This window comes from Orbicella franksi, chromosome 8, assembly GCF_964199315.1.
Source record: "Orbicella franksi chromosome 8, jaOrbFran1.1, whole genome shotgun sequence".
NCBI classification, from domain to species: domain Eukaryota; kingdom Metazoa; phylum Cnidaria; class Anthozoa; order Scleractinia; family Merulinidae; genus Orbicella; species Orbicella franksi.
This window is the reverse complement of record NC_138152.1, coordinates 27,219,744-27,240,660: the sequence shown is the minus strand read 5'-3', so window position 1 is coordinate 27,240,660 and position 20,917 is coordinate 27,219,744. Positions and strand designations below refer to the sequence as shown.

Here is a 20,917-nt window from a genome sequence, read left to right as displayed (position 1 = left end):
GATTGTATGGTATTTACACAGGTGTCGCATCTTCTCGTGTTGCCACAAGTCTCTCTGAGCAAATGTGCCTCTATCACTATCACCAGGATATCATCGAGCGGGTTACCTGCGGAGTTGTGAGCTCTCCGCCACAGGTGCCCCGCAATTTTTACAGGGCGATCTCTCACAGGAACAGCCAATCCCCGCTTTATTAACGGACAACCAGTCAAACACCTCTACGAAAAGTTATTGTTTGAAAACCACCTACGAGATCGCGTGCCAATAGATAGCGTGAGAAATAGACACCCAGAGAACCTATCAGAATCGAGAGTGCTGTTAAGTATATTGTAAATACTATTAATGCTTAAATAGGGAAAAGAGAAAACCAATTAGACTTAAGAGTTTTGTTATGGTTTTTATTAAGGGCAGCTAGACTCATCTGGTTATCATTGTGATATTTGTCAGATTTAGTATCTTATTTTTTGTTTTTCTAATATCAACTGAAGGTAAATCACAACTGCGAGTCGAGCTTTCTGTTTTAATCTGAAAATTAATGCTAAATTTTCTTAGCAATTGCAGGGACATTTTGTTATGCATGAAGAAGGTAAGATCTTCGAGGAAATCTAAATCGGTTCGTTTGCTACGGTGGCTACTGGATATAATATAACAAGTAATGTTGAGATATTCTGCGGTAAAAAATCTACAGGGAATGTTCCTGAAAGACTTATTAGCGATCAATGGATCCACAGGTTTAATGAATAAGACTGACAGTTTTTATCGTCACTGTTTGAGAATCGGGCGACCAGAGTCCATCCTTTGTCATCATGTGTCATGTGACAGTACACCTAATGAGGGAGTAGAGAGTTTAGCATTCCTTATAAATTATCCGTTAAAAAGCTGTCCTTTGCCTTCGTCAAGTTAGCGAGTGACGTCTTCTCCATTTTGCTTACCTTGAATGACACGCTCCCATTTGTTAGTAAGTATTGTCCATTTGGTAACGTCTCGCCAGCTTTCTTTTAAGTCTCGTCGCATGAAAAAGGATCTGAAAGATAATGAAAAACGCAAAGATTTGATGACCTTATTATATGCATGTTTTTTTGAAATTGTTATAGTTTTCACAAGCAGCGCTTAAATTTCAGGAAAAAGAATCGAAAGTGACATAAATCAGACAAGAAATTGACCACTAGATTTTTTAAAGGATAACAATTACCAAAATAATTCTTCTACAAGAGGAAAGCGACAGAAAGAAATCGAAGAAAACCAGCCACGAGAAAAAACATGGCGAAAAAGCGAAAAAAAAAAAAAAAAACAACACTCCAGCGAGACCTTAAGCTGAAAAGAAATTGTGGTGAGAAAACTTACCTGACCCAACACCCATTGCTAAGAACGCGTTGTGCTTTTATATTACACTATTTAACCATAGACAATTACGTTTGCTTTAATATTTGTAATAAAGAATTAGCAAACTTATAAAACGAACTAGCCACCGCTTTTTCTAACTCTGTCTCCTTCTGTCAACTCTAATATCGTACATTGTAAGTTATGACACTCCGTTCTTTGAATCTGAAAAGAATTTCGACTGTCGGATTATTTACGCATGTCAATAAACAGCGTCTGAATTTTAGTGGTAAAGTAATAAAAAAGAAAACGTTTCGATGTCATCTTCATCTGACATTATTATCCAGTTAGAAATAAAGAGAGCGTTAAGTTTTGTTAACAGAAGTTTACTGAAGAGATGTGATCATGACAGGTTCACGCGTGAGTTCAGTTAGATACAGAATAAACATTAAATACATTTAGTCGGCTTCCGCGCAGTCTACCAATGCTTTGTAAAAAATCTTCGCAACGAGAGAGTAACTCAGATACTGAACAAAGAAAGGTGTATTAAAGAACAGATATTTTTCGAACTACTTTATGTTAGTTGCATTTATTTCACCAGTTAAGTTCTCCAAAATTGTTTTTCCGGTGTTAAATTTCGTGCGAAGTTTGAAGTTTTACTACAAAAACAACTTCTGTCAGTCGTTGCTCTGACACTTGAAATCAGACTTTTCTACCGTAAATTGAATAGCAGAAAGCGAGGAAATTCGTTAAGTGTATTCCACAGAAATTCTCCTAAATACAGCAACGATCAGAGAGGTAAACTCGACTGAAATTGATTCAAATTTTACGGCGAGAGAAACACAGGATAACGCGCCATTACAGCCTTAAGCTACAAACAACCACGCAAACTCTCACAACCAGGAGCCATAATCGGGGATGGTGACCGTAAGTCTTGGGATCCGTGCGCACCTATGATATGGGACAATTTTTCTATTTTTAGAACAAATTGCGCCATCCTGACGTCATATATCCGTGCAGATCCACGCACATGTCGGGGGCTCTCGAGTGGGTGTTGTCACGTTGCCTGATCAAATGATGAGAGTTGCGAGATTCTCTTGCAGATTTTTCACAGTGACGGCAGGGAATAAGGCAGGGAATAAGAACCAGAGTTCTTATATGTAGTTTTACGCTCTGAGCTAATGGAAAAGGTGAGTTTTCAGGGTCGAAAACAAGACTTCGCGCTGTGAATGAATATCTGCTCGCGCTAGTTGTACGAGTAAGATTTTGCGTTTGTTCTGTAAAGAAAAGTTATGTAAGAAAACTCTTTACCCTGGTATCGAGATAATTTGTGAATTTCCCAAACGATGCTTAGTCATAACCAAACCCTGATAATTTCTTATTACTTCTGTTTGTTTGGCGAGTTTGCAAAAGTTTTTGAAATGAAAGTCTGACGCGTACATTAAGTAGCTCATTTGCATAGTGCAGCGCGTGCACTTTCAAATCCGAGTCGGTGTTTTCAATTGCCAACAAATCTTGACAAAGATTTCTTTCGTTGTCTTTTGTGCTGAGATGCTGCAACAATTTTCACCAACGCCAAAAGGCTAACAACATAATGTGTGTTTCTTTAACATGGTGAAATTTTACACTGCGAAAATAAAATAGACAAGGAGTTTTGATAACTCAACCAACGAAATCGAAATCGTTATTCGAGTTGATTAAAGAAAGCGTCATCGTAACTTTGCTGATTATTTCCGCTGTATTCACATATTTTCAGCTAAGCTTTTAGTATGTTCTCAAACATTTATCAACCTCAAACATATTTAAAAATTAGACTGATGTTATTTGAGTTCGATCTTCGTTTTCACACGAAAGTGCGGGAGTCCAATTTGTAGCGGAGCTCTGGCGGCCCGAAAGGCCGCCAAGCGGAGCCCCATACTCAAATAGGAAAGAAAAGAAAACCCATGAGTTGATTTTCTCATGGTTATCATGGCTAGCGGTATTGCTCGTGGGCGCGTACTCACGACGACGACAACGGCGGCGGCGGCGGCGGCGGAGTTGCCCAACATGGCGGCCATACTCCAAATAATAGGTTGACAGAGACATGCACCGTTGGTTTACCGTGTACTTCCTTGATATTGGACATCCATGTTATGATCAATTGACACCTGTCAAAACAAGGTATCCGCTGACCAGTATCACGTGACCATATTGCGGGCTCAGGTTTACAGCTCCTCGAGGTCACGTGTTTTCTTGAAGTTGACCGCTGACCAAGCGCTGATTATCGATTGGATCACGGGCTCATATTGGGTTAGCTTGTTGGAAACAGGGCAGGATTGCTCGGAAGCCGGTTTACGCTAACCCAGGATTAAAATATTTGTGCGAAAAGTAAACTAATTTATACCAATGGTAGAGGTGTGAAATTGAATAAATTAAGATTAAGATAGCTGTTCAATGTTCATGTTCATTCCAATGAGGTGTCAAACACTGGTAATGAGTTCAGTGTCTGTTCAAAGCCTAAACAAATACTTTTGCGCGAATGGAGTCTGACTGTGTGTTAAGGCTCGGTTTCTTCTTGCGAATCCACAACATTTCGTGGATCAAGCAATCGAACTTTCCCTGACATTTCTTTAGGATCTTAAAGTTGTTAGTCAGGTCACCAACTGTATCAACTCGGTGTTCATTTTGAAGGTGTTTTCCGATGGCGGTAAATCGGTGTTCCTCAATGCGCTTGTAAAGATGACGGCTAGTGTAACCGACGTATTCTGCATCACACAGATCACATATATAGTTATAAACAACGCACTGTTGATTGATCAAAGGTGGTTTTGGCTCTTGTACTTTGAGATCATCGCCAATTTTACGGCTTCTGAACACCGGCTGTAGTTTGTGATCAAGTTTATTACTCAAGTCCGAGAGATGTTTCTTTACTATGTCCGCTGATTTCTGGTCTTTAAAAGGCAGGACAATGCGGTAGATATTCTCTGTTGGAGGCGTCGATCTTGTGTCTGGTGACATCACTGAATTAACGAAACGGGTGATGGTGGAGTTTACAATAGAATCTGAGTACTTGAGGTTAGAAAAGATCAGTTTAAGGCGTTCGCATTCTGTTGAGAATAGTTCCCATGTTGAGGACAAGCGGTAAGCACGGTTTAACATGGTTTTAACTAAAGATCTTTTATAGCGGTTGTCGACATGACTTTGGTGGTGTAAGAGGAGACCAGTGTTTGTGGGTTTATGAGATTCGCAATCTGAGCCTCAACGAATCTGACATCCTAGTATCTTATGATGTCTCTTCGCTATTTACGAACGTCCCACTACAAGAAACCATCGAGATCCTTGCTGATAGAGCTTTTGTTGACAACTGGTTCAACAAAACACACCATCTAAACATCAGCAAAGCTGATCTAATTGAACTGTTGTCAGTAGCAACAAAGGACCAGCTATTTCAATTTAACGGTCAACTCTACCAACAAATTGATGGAGTAGCGATGGGCTCTCCCTTGGGTCCCCTAATGGCCAATACTTTTCTTTGTTCTATCGAGGAAAAGCTACAAAACGAGAACAAGTTGCCAGACTTCTACAGACGCTACGTGGATGATACACTAGCCACAATGAAAGACATACCAACCGCAGAAGCCTTTCTGAAGACTTTGAACAACTGTCATCCATCCATATCCTTCACCATGGAGATCGCATCTAACGGTAAGCTACCATTTGTCGGCATTGAAATATGCAAGAAGGGCTGCAAGCTGGTAACAAGTGTTTACCGTAAACCCACAAACACTGGTCTCCTCTTACACCACCAAAGTCATGTCGACAACCGCTATAAAAGATCTTTAGTTAAAACCATGTTAAACCGTGCTTACCGCTTGTCCTCAACATGGGAACTATTCTCAACAGAATGCGAACGCCTTAAACTGATCTTTTCTAACCTCAAGTACTCAGATTCTATTGTAAACTCCACCATCACCCGTTTCGTTAATTCAGTGATGTCACCAGACACAAGATCGACGCCTCCAACAGAGAATATCTACCGCATTGTCCTGCCTTTTAAAGACCAGAAATCAGCGGACATAGTAAAGAAACATCTCTCGGACTTGAGTAATAAACTTGATCACAAACTACAGCCGGTGTTCAGAAGCCGTAAAATTGGCGATGATCTCAAAGTACAAGAGCCAAAACCACCTTTGATCAATCAACAGTGCGTTGTTTATAACTATATATGTGATCTGTGTGATGCAGAATACGTCGGTTACACTAGCCGTCATCTTTACAAGCGCATTGAGGAACACCGATTTACCGCCATCGGAAAACACCTTCAAAATGAACACCGAGTTGATACAGTTGGTGACCTGACTAACAACTTTAAGATCCTAAAGAAATGTCAGGGAAAGTTCGATTGCTTGATCCACGAAATGTTGTGGATTCGCAAGAAGAAACCGAGCCTTAACACACAGTCAGACTCCATTCGCGCAAAAGTATTTGTTTAGGCTTTGAACAGACACTGAACTCATTACCAGTGTTTGACACCTCATTGGAATGAACATGAACATTGAACAGCTATCTTAATCTTAATTTATTCAATTTCGCACCTCTACCATTGGTATAAATTAGTTTACTTTTCGCACAAATATTTTTTAACTTGAAAATGGTGCCAGGATGACACCGAAACGTCGTTGCTCAGTTTTTTCGCTAATCTTTATTGTTAACTGTATTTCCAAATTTAATCTTACCAGGATTAAAAGTTAATGGAATTATAACTTTTTCTTCTATACAAATGTTTTTTGCTGTTTTGTTTTGTGTATATGGTGATTATTAAAACTCAAAACAGAAGGCCAAACAATATACAGAAACCTCACCGCAAAGTTACAAAACTCAAATCAAAATTCTATCTTTTTCTGGGTTAGCTTAATCGGGCTTTGAACAACCCGGTCCAGGAGCTACGCTATTAGGCTGGCCTAAATCTATATATTTATGTTTTACTGACTGTACAAAACACGCATCGGCGGGCGCTTTTATTCATCGACAGCCGACAATTTATTGGATTTTTACACGAACAAAACTGAGCAGCATCTACAGACATAAACTTTATTGTCACTTATCAGGCCTTGATGAAACAAGCGTTGCTTACAATTCAGGCGAAACTCATACTTGCAATTATTATTATTATTATTTTTAACTTTTCGGTCGAGATAGACTCTCAGGCTGACGAAATCCTCGCAAGCGAGAGGTAAGAGGAGGGAAAGTTTGAAGTCCTGAAACGCTGCTATATCCAAATATATCCAACTAGTTTTTTGCTGTGTTATGGAAAAGCTGTTAATCATCAACATATGTGAAACTTAGAGTGGAGTAATGTGGAGCTCTTGTAAAAGACGTGAGCGGAACACAACTTGGGCAGTGATATAAAGCGGGACATAACTTAGTTCGACACTGTCTTTAGTTACTTCACTCAAACTGGAGCAGCTTACGACGGAAATACTGAAGTAAAATTCCACCAGACATGAAAATATGATAACGAAAGAAGTTAAACCGCTTTACTTCAACGGACTCTCCTGGCGTCAGAAAAACACGCAAGCAGTCTGTTGTTTACTTCTGCTGATGTTTTCATTTAAATCCGGTTATTTCAGCGGCGCGTTAAAAACCACTCGAAGAATAAGTCAAGCTGATTTTGATACATGTTTTACAACAGCATAAAAGTGTTAAGTACAAGGAACTAATAATACGAGGACTTTAAACGCCTATACCCGCTTGCCCCCAGACCAACACGCAGAAGTCCATTGTTTACTTTTCGTAATGTTTTAGGTAAGGGACCGTTCATTTTTTATCAGGTAGGGGGGGCTGGTGGGATTTGGGGGGGGGGGCCATGCGAAAAAAAATGGCTTTCGAGGGGGGCCCATCCCAAAAAAATAAGGGGAAAAGGGGGGGTCACGTGAAATATTTTAGTAAAACTTTAAAATGGCATAATGTTTGAATATCAAAAAAATTGCTATAGAATAAACATAGAAGGCAGGATACAAATTTATTACAAACTTTCCTTCTGCTTTAAAAAAACGTTTGGCGACAAAAAAGCATTTGTAGCTACTGAGAAGAAGTACTTAACACTGTTATTTTCGAATGCAACTTTCACTGGTACTCATCTTCATGTTCGCTGTCGTCGAGTTCTTCGTCGCCGCTTGTGCTGCTATGGGAGTCTCTTTCACCGATGCTGCAAGAAGCAGCAATGCTTTCCGTGAGAGTGTACTCTTCAGGGTACATGAAGGTGTAAACATAATCTCTGACTTCCTGCTCAAGGTTGGTGGTGATTCTGCTTCTTGCAGCATTGGTGAAATAATTCCCTTCCAAGAGCTGTGCGATGTATGGCCCATCTCTTCTAAATAACGACGTGGCAACATCCTCAACTTTAATACACCCTTCCGGGACGGCCGTTCTAGGAGGGTACACAAGGCATTGTGGAAGATCATTTCCTAGCGGGTTTCCAACACAGATTCCATAAACTCGTTGGACGTTGTTTTCAGTCCGCTTCCTCTTTCTTTCATTTGACTTTCTGCGGTTTTCTTTTTTCCTTCTCCTTTTGTTGATGTGCTGTGCATGTTTGAGTATGCCCTTGGATATGCTGTTATAATTGCTCTTATTTTCTAGTGCTTCCATGTCCTGCGTGACCTTCATCAACTTAGCTTCTATACATTTGATCTGTTTTACATTAAAACTGTGGGCATTCATCAATTCAGATGAGGGAGATGCTAATGAGAGGCCAAATGCCACACGCTCAGGGCGAGCCATAACTAGGAGATCCGAAATTGACTTCTCTTTCTTTTGATTTGTTTTTCAAACAACAGCTCTCTGTAGTATAGGGATTGTAAATATTGTCTTCACAGTGAGCACAAAACGTGAAGTAGGGGGATAATAGAGAAATATTAAAAAAGTTGAAATCTAAATATTGTTTGTTCAATTTTTTTTTGGGGGGGGTCATCCCAAAAAATGACCGCTATAAGGGGGGGGGGCACGTGAAAAAATTGGTAAGCTGAGGGGGGGTCATGCGATTTTTAAATGGTGCTTCCCAAATCCCACCAGCCCCCCCCTCCCTCATAAAAAATGAACGGTCCCTAAAATCGGGGTTTTTCAGCCGGGCCTCAAAAAGCGCTCGATGAATAACCCAAGCTGATTTTAATACATGTTTTACAACAACATAAACGTGTTCCAAAGGCGAAGTTTCAGGGTCTTTGGAGTTATGGCACATGTCGAAAAATATCTCTGAATTTTATTCGTAAATTAGGAATTCGACCTAGTAACTGAAAGGGATTTTTTTCAAAATTGTGTGTTTATTCTCAAATGGCGCTCAAGTCAAGTTCTAACCTGTTTTGGATAGCTGAATACTTTGTCTTTCAAGAAAATGTATTGATAACTTTTGGTTTTCCTTTACACGCGGACGCAAATTAAGTTTAGATAACTAATATTAAGCCTTTGCAATCGGCCATTTTGGTGATCGTCGAGGCGAAAATCGTTTTCCTCGATTTTCTCGAATTTAAAGCGCTTCGAGCTCCAAAAAAACTATATCACGTTTCATGTCTACCTAAGGGCTATTTGTGGACGAAAAGACAGAAAAATCGATTCTTCGACTTCTGCCGTGCTATGTCTGCTAATTAGCAAAATTCACTCTTAAAGTATTAGGAAAAGTGCATGTGTAAATGTGTTTTGGTTTGGTTCAGATAATCAGTCAACTAGATAGCCAAAGTAAGTTCCAGATCCTAACGAGGTCCACCAACATGGCGGCTCCAAACTAGGCTATATAATTTTGCACGGAACATTTCGACGAATATCTCAACTTAGGGACAACGCACACACCTTAAACTTGGAGAACTGTCTTCTTTATTTATTGTCTATAATATCACAATTTCCTGACTTAATCCACTGGATGGTTTTTGATTTTATTTTTTTATTGCCTGACAGTGAACGCACTCTACAGTGTTACGAACATGCAAATTAAAACCATGGTGGTTCCATAAGGAAATGAATCAACACTATCGATCTGCTTTCGGAACGTAAACTTATCAGTTTACAGAGACTAACTAGATGCGGAAATCATTTGGCAGGATGTGATGTACAAATATAAATTCATTTAAAAATACATCATTGCAGTTCTTAAAACTTGTTCTTACCAAGTTTGATTTCACAGTTTTTCCCAGTCCAAGGCGCTTTGCACAAACATGAAAATGTTTGTTTCTTGTCGTCTGCTACACAAGAACCACCGTTGAAGCAACCAAGAGATGTAGGACTTTGACAACCCTGAAGAGTTTTTGAATTACAATAAAGACAGTTCAGAGCTCAGGAAGATTAAAGATATTTGCTGAAACAATTTTCAGTCAGCTAGCAAGTCTGAGGGCGGAAGATGATTGACACTTTAAGCTAGCACGATATTGGTTATATGAACCCTATTTACTTTGTTCTTTGATAGGTTTCTTTTCCTGTACACCTGTTTGTCGGGAGCGTCAGTTTCTGTAAACACAACTGTTTTAAGAAAGGTTTATTTCCACGATTACAATGTGCTGAACAGTATTCCGTTCACCCAATTTTGAGATAAAAAAAAAAGACTTAATTTTAGTCGTTCCTTGATGACAGTTTCAGCCTTGGAAAATATTAGTGTATTTCGTTCCCATATTACAGTGATCAAAGATATTTATCGTCATTTATTCTAGGGTCAACAGTCAAGTTCAATCAAACAACAAATTGCTGACCACACCCACGGTCCTAAAAATTTTAGTTACCGATTAAAACTAGTGGCGAATGGCTATTTACCTTTAAGAGCAAAGAAAACGTCACCCCTTGTTGATATTGAAACTTGGTGTTTTCGTCAATGGCCCCATGCTTGCTCAGTTCGCAAGTTCCATTCGCGTTCTTCTTGGATGGCATCTTGAAATTGGTTGAGGTACACCAGGAATTTCTCAGGCAAAAATGGCTGCATGATGTCAGGCTGGGAGACTCAAACCTTTTGACAACATGTCCCTGAAGCTGCTTATTTTGCCGCGTCGTGAAGAATACTGAACGAGAAAGTTTGTGGTCTTCTTCAGCAGCGTAAACAATGACATTCACCATTCCTTGAAACAGGTCAAGGAACGAAACGTTTTTAGCGTCCATTACCTTTAAACAGAATTCAGTACTGAATGGAAAGGTAAACTATTCAAATGCTTGACTTTGCAAGCTTCTTTCAAGGAGTGGTTTTACTGCGTTGTTTTAATTATGTGATGAAATAGAAAGACGCAACGATTGGTTTATTCTTGCAAAGATAATACTTGGATGTTTTTGATTGGTTGTTCGTTAATAATGAGGGGATGGGTTGTTGCTGTGGGAGATCGGCCTGCATAAGTTAAAAGTTTTGAGAAACCCGTTGCGGAGAGCTCGTAACTGCGCAGGTCACTCGCTCCATGATATCCAGGTGACAGTGATAAAGGCAGTGATAAATTTTTAAAGTACGACCAGTTACTTTGTCAGAATGTATATTGATGTGACCGTAATTTATGCTTTCCGAAGTTTCATCTTTTTTTAAAATTATCTTCAGTTAAACGTGCTTCAAACCTGTTTGACCTTTGGCCAAAAAAAGGTTGCGTTGCGTACCAGTTTGGTTTAATAACGTGCACTCAAAGTCACACGGAATGTTAAAAATTAACGGTTCAAACTTTCTTTAAAATAACACCGGTGATAGTGAATCTCCTTTAGATTTGATGGTGGTAGTTTAATGAATTTCAACGAAACCACCAACAGACGTTAAATGTTGACAAAGCGAAGACGGAGCGAGAGAACTTAAAATTATGAAAATCAGATAGGAATACGATAGTTGCTATGCCTGCTTAATGTCAGTGAATATTTTAGGGAAATGACAAAAGATGACGTCATTCAGTTTGTAAATAGGATGGTTGCAAGGCAAAACAAAGCCGTCAAATTTTTGCTAAATTTTAGCTCAAGTAAACATATACTTACAATCGGACAGCGCAATATTAAAACTCCACAACTGCTCCAAACTCATGTCGGGCGCATTTATACCACAGGCTTCCCAAACTCACGATTCAAGGAATCGATCAAATATTAATGATTAATGTATGGATGGACAACAGAAAGCAGGCAAGGTGAGTATATTTTCTTAATTTTATTCAAAAAAAGTAATATTTTATTTCATCGCGCGATTTTATCCTTCGTTATTTTAAATTCAATACAATGCCTTGTAGAGCGCTCAAATCCTCAACGGCCCGATGTGTAACATAACACCGCGCACTTAAGACAGTCACGTCTCACTCGATACGCGTTCATAAATCATTAATATTGGAACGATTCCTCGAACCGTGAGTTTCGAACGCCTGTGGTTTCACTGAAGGCTTTGGATCCCAGACCAGCTGCGCTTATTAATCAAGTTTAAAATACAAACGACGGAGAATTTTGTCTAATGTAAAAATAAAAAAAGAGAAAAAGAATCACCATTATGGCTAATTAATTGTCGTCTCCTTTTATTTCTTGACTTTCCGCGCGCCATAAATCCTTGCATACCTTGGTTACCAGTCACCCAGGAGAATTTGCGCTCCTTTTATTCCCGCTTGACCTTGCGCTCTTCGTATATTTGTTTCCATAGGGGGAGGACTTGGGACGAAAACTGCCTCCGCTGTTTGGTTTAGTAATTCTGGTTTGTGTTTGTTAGTCTGTTTGGTAATTTTACCGTGTACCACCCTGACAATAACAGATCTGTTGGTAGCCGCAATCGAGCTGTGACAAATCTTAGTATTTGTTATCATATCAGGATCCATATTTTAATAAGAAAGACAATTATTGGGTACGACCAGAGCTTCTGAAGTTAGAATTAGCCAATCAGCGTTCAGCGCAAGCAGGAAAACTACACTGTCCTGACGTCTCATGGTCAGAGGAAAGACATGTAACAGCGGCCAGTTTTCTCTTTGGACTTAAACTGACCATTCACGAGAAGAGATTTCAAATTCCGTAAAACATAACATTTTATAAAAGATGAAATACTCTAGTTGAGAAATTATTTTGCCATCAAACTTTAATCTGACACCAAAACTGGGTCTCCGGTGTTCGGCAACTGGCTCACAAGGTGTGATTAGGTATGTTATTTGTTGCGCCATTCCTTGCATAATAGCTTACTATTTTTTAAAATATGCGCAGAATTCTAAAGGTAATTATTAAAAGAGGCAAAGCAACGTAACTTTACAGTATTAACCTAATTTTTATTCCTTGCTACAATTCTTACATTTTCTGTGATTTTCAACTCCCTTTCGGTCTATTATCCTGATTCTCTGCGCGCCGATATCCAGTCAGATTGGAGAGTTTTGTTAGAGTTGTGATTGAGAACAGAATAATCTGGCTGTCTTTGTCGTATGTACTAGTGAGTATATAGTATGTAAATGCTAAAATATCAACTGAAGATTACTCAAAACCGAGCATATCCCTTTTAGTTTCAAGCTGGAATTTATTCGCGAAGGCAATATGTCCAAAGAAATTAAGACGGGTTCCGCTCAAAGTTGGAGCAATAGGTGCAAAAATTATTTACTAAAAATATGCTACTCAAAGCACGGTAATTTTCTGAATATTATTTAAAACATCCCACTTTAATTAATTTCTCTAAGTGACCTCGCGATTAAATTCTCAAGCGTTCTCGAAAAAGTTTATGTCAAACCTCGTAAGAATGCTTAATGCGTGTGTCATTGTGTTTTGAACTAACGCGAAACGTCCGTTTAATTGAAATAACGATAACTTCAAGTTGAATTTTCTCTCGAGGGGTCAGCTTGAGAGCTTAGGTTTCAATGAGTTCTTCTTACGTTTAATCAAAACATTATCGTGCTATGAGGTTTTTTTTGGTATCTTTATTTTTGCCATTATTGCTCGAATGTTCTCCGGAAATCAACTTAAGTCCTATACTGTCCATCTGCTAAACTAGCTACTCGATGATAAACGTTTAAGATCTTGTGAGGAAAAATCTAAAGGGAATGCTTTGTAAAACTGAAACATTCAACGGATCCACAGATTTAATGAATATGCCTGGGATGGGACAGAGTCTGTGGCAGCATTATAACCAAAGTCATATTCAGTTTCCTTGCTTACGTTTTCCACAAAAGAAGCAGCGTCAGTTTCTGTTATTCCAATCCCGTGATCAGCTCGTGAACAAGAACCTCCTCCTCCACCAATCATCATCACTGATCCATCACCAACTTGCCAGTCACACCAGAAGCCGATGTTATTGGCGCTTTGGATGTCTCCACTGCACTCAGCCCGCTGAAAACCGTCTGTTGACTTGTGCTGACCGCCATATTGAACCGTGCAGCTTCCCAAGCACTGGTCACTGGCCCAAACTTTGCCATTTCTAAAGTCGCCATAACTGGTGATTTTTGATCGGAACGTTTGTCCAGCCAAACAGTTACCTGTGGTCTGTAACAAAGGAGTGTGAATGAGGTCATCACTGCGCGTGATCTTAAACTCTCTGCCGCTGACCAACCAAAATGCGGGTGAAATCATGTCAGTGTTATTCGACGGGTCTGTTGTTGTTCCCATGGCAACTTGCTGGTCATACCACCATAGACCGGTGTCATTCATCCAGTTTTTATCGTCACTGTTTGAGAATCGGGCGACTAGAGTCCATCCTTTGTCATCATCTGTCATATGACAGTATACCTAATGATTCGAGTAGCGAGTTTAGTATTCCTTAAAAATTATCCGCGAAAAAGCTATGCTTTGCTTTCGTTAAGTTAGCGAGTGACGTCTTCTCCATTTTGCCTACCTTGAATGACACGTCCCCATTTGTTAGCAAGTATTGTCCATTTGGTAACGTCTCGCCAGCTTTCTTTTGAGTCTCGTCACATGAAAAAACATCTGAAAGATGACGAAAAACGCAAAGCTTTGATGACCTTATTATATGCATGTTGTTTTGAAATTATTGTAGTTTCCACAAGCAGCGCTTAAATTTCAGGAAAAAGAATCGAAGGTGACATAAATCAGACAAGAAATTGACCACTAGATTTTTTAAAGGATAACAATTACCAAAATAATTCTTCTAAAAGAGAAAAGCGACAGAAGGCAATCAAAGAAAATCAGCCATGAGAAAGAAACATGGCGAAAAAGCGGAAAAAAAAACACTCCAGCGAGACCTTAAGCTGAAAAGAAATTGTGGTCCGAAAAGTTTTCTGCCCCAATGGCCATGCATTGCTAAGAAGGCGTTGTGGATTTATATTACACTATTTAGCCATAGACAATTACGTTTGCTTAATTATTGGTAATAAGGAATTCGCAAACTTATAAAAAGAACAAAGAACTAGTGCTATTCCGTGGGAAGGGGAGGGAGAGACAGGTGATTTCTAAGAAACGGGCCACAAATTATTCAACCCGGACCTTCGCTTCTTTAATTGTTCCCCGCTTCAACACGCGTTACATGAAAGACTCTGTCGCGCTCAGAGGCTCAGTCCTGTGGAATACAGTGACCAACAACTGTAGTGCCCTGACAAAAAATGTTCCATATCGTGACCTCAGGCTAAAGCTTAAATCTCTAGTTAATTTTAATGAATTCAGCTTTAAGATAACGTCTGCATCCACTTGTAATTTTAGAAAAGATGACTTTGTATATACTTAAAAACTTATGCTAACAATCTCTTATTGTATATATCGCTGACTTAAGTTCAAACGTTTTTTTTCTGTAAATACCCCTAGTCTTTAGTTTTTAGTTACTTAGCGATTAGTTAATTGCAAACGACCCCACAAGCTCATGTAGCTTTAATACTCATCGTTTTAAAATAAAGGTTATCTATCTAGCCCGGGAGAATAGGGGGCGGGAGGGGTACGGGAGGCGGGAGCGGAAAGGGCGGGAAGCGGGAGTTCTAAGAGGGCGGGAAGCGGGAGAGAAATACGAAGCGATATTTTTTTAATTCAACGATGCGTTAGAATACTTTCAAAAACAAGAACCTAAAATATATTTGACTTGCATTTAACGTCTTCTCAGTCACTTCTGAGACTTCTGAGCAAACGAGCAAACGAAAATTTGCGATTGGGCTGAAAAACAGGCCTACTTCCGGTGAAATATGAGATGGCATTATGAGTTGCCATCTGACTATAGTATCAAATATGAAGATTTGCTCCAAGTCCCACAAGAACCAATTACTTGCCTAAACAAAGAGGACGCCAAACTCCTGAACGATTGGAGGAATGAATTTGGTCGGGGGATTAGGCAACAGTCCGTACGAAATTCCTTTACCAAGGACAAAGCCGGTACTCTTCCGTTCTGCATGTATACATGAGTTAATTTAGACACGGAGGCCGATGAAACAAGTCATGACTTTGCTGAAGCGACAGTCCAAGAACTGTTTAAATCAGTCAGTTCTACACGGTCTACACGGAAAACCGATACACCAACGCAAACAACACATAACCAGTTATCTGCAGCAGGTAACAGTGATATTTGTGACTTAGATGCCGTACCTGAACGCGAAGATGGAAATGAAAGCGGTCATGACGCACGTACGTCTACCACACACTCAGTGGAATACATGCTATTAGAGAAAGATCCAATGTTTTCTCCATATTCATTTCAAGCGAAATGGAACAAAATGATATATTTGGCACTGAACATGTTGTCGTGGAAGAAAGTTCATTTATCTTCGAAACAGCTGGCGAAGGAGCACTTACATCTTGCAAGAAAAGTGACATCTTTTGTGAAATAGACAAGGGAGCCGTAAGACTATCTGATAGGTGCTTACAACTTGCTGAAGAAACGTTCTCCAAGACCCTTTCAGACTGCCGAGGAGAACGTGATATGGAACCTGATGAAATTGGAGAAAATCACGAAATCCCTCCCGACTCGGAAGAGGAAGGAGACTTAACAGGTCTAACGACCATTTGGAGCAGAAGGAGACCAGTGCGCCCACCTAGGCACATGGAAGACTTCTTTTAGATTTCCCGAATAATAAATACGCATATCTGAAATTCGCCTAGGACGTTTGGCTGCAATTTCGTCAAATCCTACTTCCGTGATTTAATTGTCTGATCCCAATAAATGCCGGACTGGTTACTGGAAATGCGTATAGTTTATCAGAACACGAGACAATTTAGAATTAACTTTTGAGACCGTTGCCACTGAAAACGGATTTCAGAAACAAATCTGAAGAGCCGGTGAAAATGGACTGAAATGCAGAAACTCAAAGAAGATAAACAAGTAGGTCAAAACTTCACTGAATTGAAACATATGGCAGTGGTAATCTTGTTAAATTATTTAAAGACAAAGAAAATGCTTAAGAATTGCGAAGCTAAATGACTAGGATGTGTTTTGACTCTACCAATTTACAGGGGACGGGAGCAGCACGGAAAAGGGCGGGAGGCGGGAGATAAAGGTACGGGAAGCGGGACAGCAGGGTACGGGAGGCGGAGGTTCTGACCCCCCTGTTCTCCCCCCCCCCCCCCATTCCAGACCTTTTTCTAACTCTGTCTCATTCTTGCAACTCTAATATCCTACATTGCAAGTTAAGACGCCTGTCGATAAACGGCGCCTGAATTTTAGTGGTAAAATAAGAAAAAAAGAAAACCTTTAGATGTCATCTTCATCTGAAATTATTATCCAGTTACAAATAAAAAGAGTGTTAAGTTTTGTTGGTATATGTACAGAAGAGATGTGATCATGACAGGTTTACGCGTGAGTTAGGATCAGAATAAACATTAAGCGTCATACGGGTGCCAATTAAAAACAAAGAGAAATGTCAAAGACTTTTGCACGAATAGAGTTCGGCTGGGTGTTCAGCTCCCGTTTCCTTTTAATACAGAATATATCATATACATCGCCGCCATCTACATGAACGCCTTAAACAGAACAAGTCATCTGCCATTGGGAAGTATTTACAAGAAAAGTATAACGTGCGCCGAGATCACTGAACTTTGCGGCAAATTTTCAGTCCTAAAGAGAAGCAAAGGAAATCTGCATTGTCTGATCTACCAGAGGTTGTTTATTTGTAGACGAAAACCTGAACTGAACAACTAATTAGCCTCTATTCGTGCCAAAGTCTTAAATTTGTTTGACATTTGTCAATGTTTTGTAATTAGCACCCGCAGCGCGCTCCAAATTTTCATTCTGATCAATTATTGTTTAACTTATAACTTACCGTTGCCTTTATTATTCCTTGATAAGTGATGTCAAGGTGACATCGAAATTTCGTTTTTTCTGGCGTTAATATTCGTTGTGAAATGTATTAATTAGTTTTCGCTAATTAAAATAACATAGAATAAACGAGATGTACGACTGAATAATTTGCGTTTGTGGAAAAGTTGTGGCTCAACTTTTCTCGCTGCCCAAATATTTTACTCTTTTATATCATTTTACGCACCTAGTAGTCACTTAACTTCTCGTTGACCGCTTGTTAGATAATGCCACAATGGAAATCCCATGTTAAAGACCATCGATAGCGTCAACAGTCTACCTAATTATAGTGTTACGAACATGCAAATTAAAACCGTAGTGGTTCCATACAACACTATCGATCTCTTTTCGGAACGTAAACGGCGTCTTATTTTAGAGAGACTAACTAGATGTGGAAATCATTTGACAGGATGTGGTGTACAAATATAAATTCATTTAAAAATACATCATTGCAGTTCTTGAAACATTTTCTTACCAAGTTTGGCTTCACAGTTTTTCCCAATCCAAGGCGCTTTACACAAACATGAAAATGTTTGTTTCTTGTCGTCTGCTACACAAGAACCACCGTTGAGGCAACCAAGAGATGTGGGATTTTGACAACCCTGATAAAACATGTAAAGCGTTTGAATTAGAAAGAAAAAAAACAAAAAAACAGACAGCTTAAAGTTGAGTGAGGAAGAATATACATGCTAAAACAATTTTCATTCAGTAAGCAAAGAATTGGTGCAAGCTTCGCTGTTTGCCCTCGCTAACGTACAAAAATTGCTAACGTAACTGTATAAAGAGAGGTTTATTTCGACGACTATAGTGTGCTGAATAATATTCCAGTGATCCAATTTGGGATAAAAAAAGACGCAATTTCAGCCGTTCATTGATGCCAGTTCCAGCCTTGGAAAATATTAGTGTGTTTCTTCCGACATTTAATACTTTGATCAAAGATTTTTATCGTCATTTAAACAAAGCAGCCGTATAAACAAAAAAAGGGCCTAAACCGGTTGGTACTGAGGGCGAATCGAAAGTATAATGTTCCCATTATACCGCAATGCAACTGATATTATATATCCTACAGTAAATCATTTGATTCTACTGCTAGGCAAATGCAGCTTTAACCTTATAAAGCATAGTTTGAAGAAAAATTGAGTCAAGTTCGAGATAAATTCACAAATAACACTTCAAGTCAATGTTCAGTCCTACAGTCAGGCTGTTCCTTCTGCATGACCCGCGGTTGAGAACAGAGACTTTCTCCTTTAGTGACTTCTTCAAAGAGCCGCTACGTACTTTCGGGTGGGCGCTATTTTCGGGGGATCGTTACTTTGAGGGTTCAATAGGAAGAGAAAAAATTAACGTTGCTATCGGGGAGCCGTTATTTTCGGAGGGGCCATTACTTTCGGAATTCTACGATAATTGCTAATTGCTAATTACCTTTAAAAACAAAGAAAAAGTGACTCCTTGTTGATCATGAAACTTGGTGTTTTCGTCAATGGTGCCATGCTTGTTCAGTTCGCAAGTTCCTTTGGCGGTCTTCTTGGATGGCATCTTGAAATTGGTTGAGGTACACCAGGAATTTGTCAGGCAAGAATGGCTGCATGAGGTCAGGCTGGGAGACTCAAACCTTTTGACAACATGTCCCTGAAGCTGCTTATTTTGCCGCGTCGTGAAGAATACTGAACGAGAAAGTTTGTGGTCTTCTTCAGCAGCGTAAACAATGACATTCCCCATTCCTTGAAACAGGACAAGGAACAAAATGCTTTTAGCATCCATTACCTTTAAATTAAACAGAATTCGGTACTGAATGGAAAAGTAAACTGTTCAGAGGCTTGACTTTGCAAGTTTATTTCAAGGAGTGGTTTTGCTGCGCTGTTTTAATTGTGTGGTGAAGTTAAATACGCGACGATTGGTTTATTCTTGTACATATAATACTTGGAAGTGATTGATTGGTTGTCCGTAAACAAAGTGGAGATAGGGTGTTGCTATGGGAGATCGGCCTGTTTATAAATTACAAGCTTTGGGAAAGCGGTTGTGGAGAACTTATTATAATATAAAGATTTTAAGGAAAACGACCACTTTTTTAAGTTTAAAAAGCATGTTTCGACAGAACTTCTGTCATCTTCAGTTGAATGAATGATTACAAAGCAAGTTGAATAATAAGTAGGCAAAAATGCTAATTAAGACAAATAGTAACAACAGAACGTGAAAAGGTGTAAATTAAAAGGATAATTTTAGATTTACATGGTGTAATTGCTGATTGAGGCAAGGTAGTTCTTTTTGAACATGGATAGCCTCCTTTATCTTGAGTTGAAAGCTGGTAGTGGCGTGATCTAAAATATGAAAGCAGTCTATTGAACACAATGAGCGACAACGTTCAGAATTCTGAAGATGTTTGAAGATGTGAGAGGCCCTATCAACGGCTTAGTGCTCACGTACGCGTGTGGAAAAATGTCGGGAGGTTTCGCCGACATAACAGGCATTACAGCCCGCACATGTAAACTTATAAACTACACGTGAACGAAGCCCGCTGGGGATAGGGTCTTTCACACCAAAAAGGTTACCTATCTTAAAGGAAGAAAAAACTAATTTGATGTCTAAATCATTACAATAGCAATCATTGTCCCCGGGGCTACCCCCTTACCACCTCGCCCACGTTTTACTTTAAGCTGCCGTACATAGGCCATTTTTCTGTCATCACTCAGAAGAAGATTCGGCACTTAATCAAACGCTATTGTAATGATTTAGACATCAAATTAGTTTTTTCTTCCTTTAAGATAAGTAACCTTTTTGGTGTGAAAGACCCTATCCCCGGCGGGCTTCGTTCACGTGTAGTTTATAAGTTTACATGTGCGGGCTGTAATGCCTGTTATGTCGGCGAAACCTCCCGACATTTTTCCACACGCGTACGTGAGCACTTAGCCGTTGATAGGGCCTCTCACATCTTCAAACATCTTCAGAATTCTGAACGTTGTCGCTCATTGTGTTCAATAGACTGCTTTCATATTATAGATCACGCCACTACCAGCTTTCAACTCAAGATAAAGGAGGCTATCCATATTCAAAAAGAACTACCTTGCCTCAATCAGCAATTACACCATGTAAATCTAAAATTATCCTTTTAATTTACACCTTTTCACGTTCTGTTGTTACTATTTGTCTTAATTAGCATTTTTGCCTACTTATTATTCAACTTGCTTTGTAATCATTCATTCAACTGAAGATGACAGAAGTTCTGTCGACACATGCTTTTTAAACTTAAAAAAGTGGTCGTTTTCCTTAAAATCTTTACATGTCTGCTGCTATCTAGACCTTATTATAATATATGGCTAACTACGTGAGCTGGCCTGAGCGGGCGAGATGAACCAAATCATGCGCTGTAATTGGCTACCCGAGCGGGCAAGATGGCGCTATCTTGCCCGCTTGGGATTACGCGCTGTGTCTCGCAAGAAAAATTGCGCGGTCGTC

General features: G+C 39.5%; 1 protein-coding gene and 1 pseudogene across 1 annotated transcript; both read right to left on the bottom strand.

Moving 5' to 3' along the window:
* Nucleotides 1–384: 384 nt before the first annotated feature.
* LOC145494071 (uncharacterized) lies at nucleotides 385–10,797 on the bottom strand (annotated as a pseudogene).
* A 2,278-nt stretch (nucleotides 10,798–13,075) lies between these two features.
* LOC145494625 (uncharacterized) lies at nucleotides 13,076–19,081 on the bottom strand. The gene is made up of 4 exons (XM_081474157.1): nucleotides 18,887–19,081; nucleotides 17,940–18,066; nucleotides 14,072–14,163; nucleotides 13,076–13,965 (listed from the first exon to the last, which is right to left on the bottom strand). The coding sequence occupies exons 1-4, from the start codon at nucleotides 18,998–19,000 to the stop codon at nucleotides 13,306–13,308; spliced, it is 993 nt and encodes a 330-aa protein (XP_081330283.1). The 5' UTR covers nucleotides 19,001–19,081; the 3' UTR covers nucleotides 13,076–13,305.
* Nucleotides 19,082–20,917: the final 1,836 nt, after the last annotated feature.

Coding starts and splice junctions, on each gene's coding strand:
- LOC145494625 (XM_081474157.1), bottom strand. CDS start 19,000: ATGCCATCCAAGAAGACCGCCAAAGGAACTTGCGAACTGAACAAGCAT. Junction 14,164..17,939: donor AAACTGTGAAGCCAAACTTG/GTAAGAAAATGT, acceptor GTCATCTTTCAG/ATGTTTTTTCATGTGACGAG. Junction 13,966..14,071: donor ATGGGGACGTGTCATTCAAG/GTAGGCAAAATG, acceptor TCGAATCATTAG/GTATACTGTCATATGACAGA.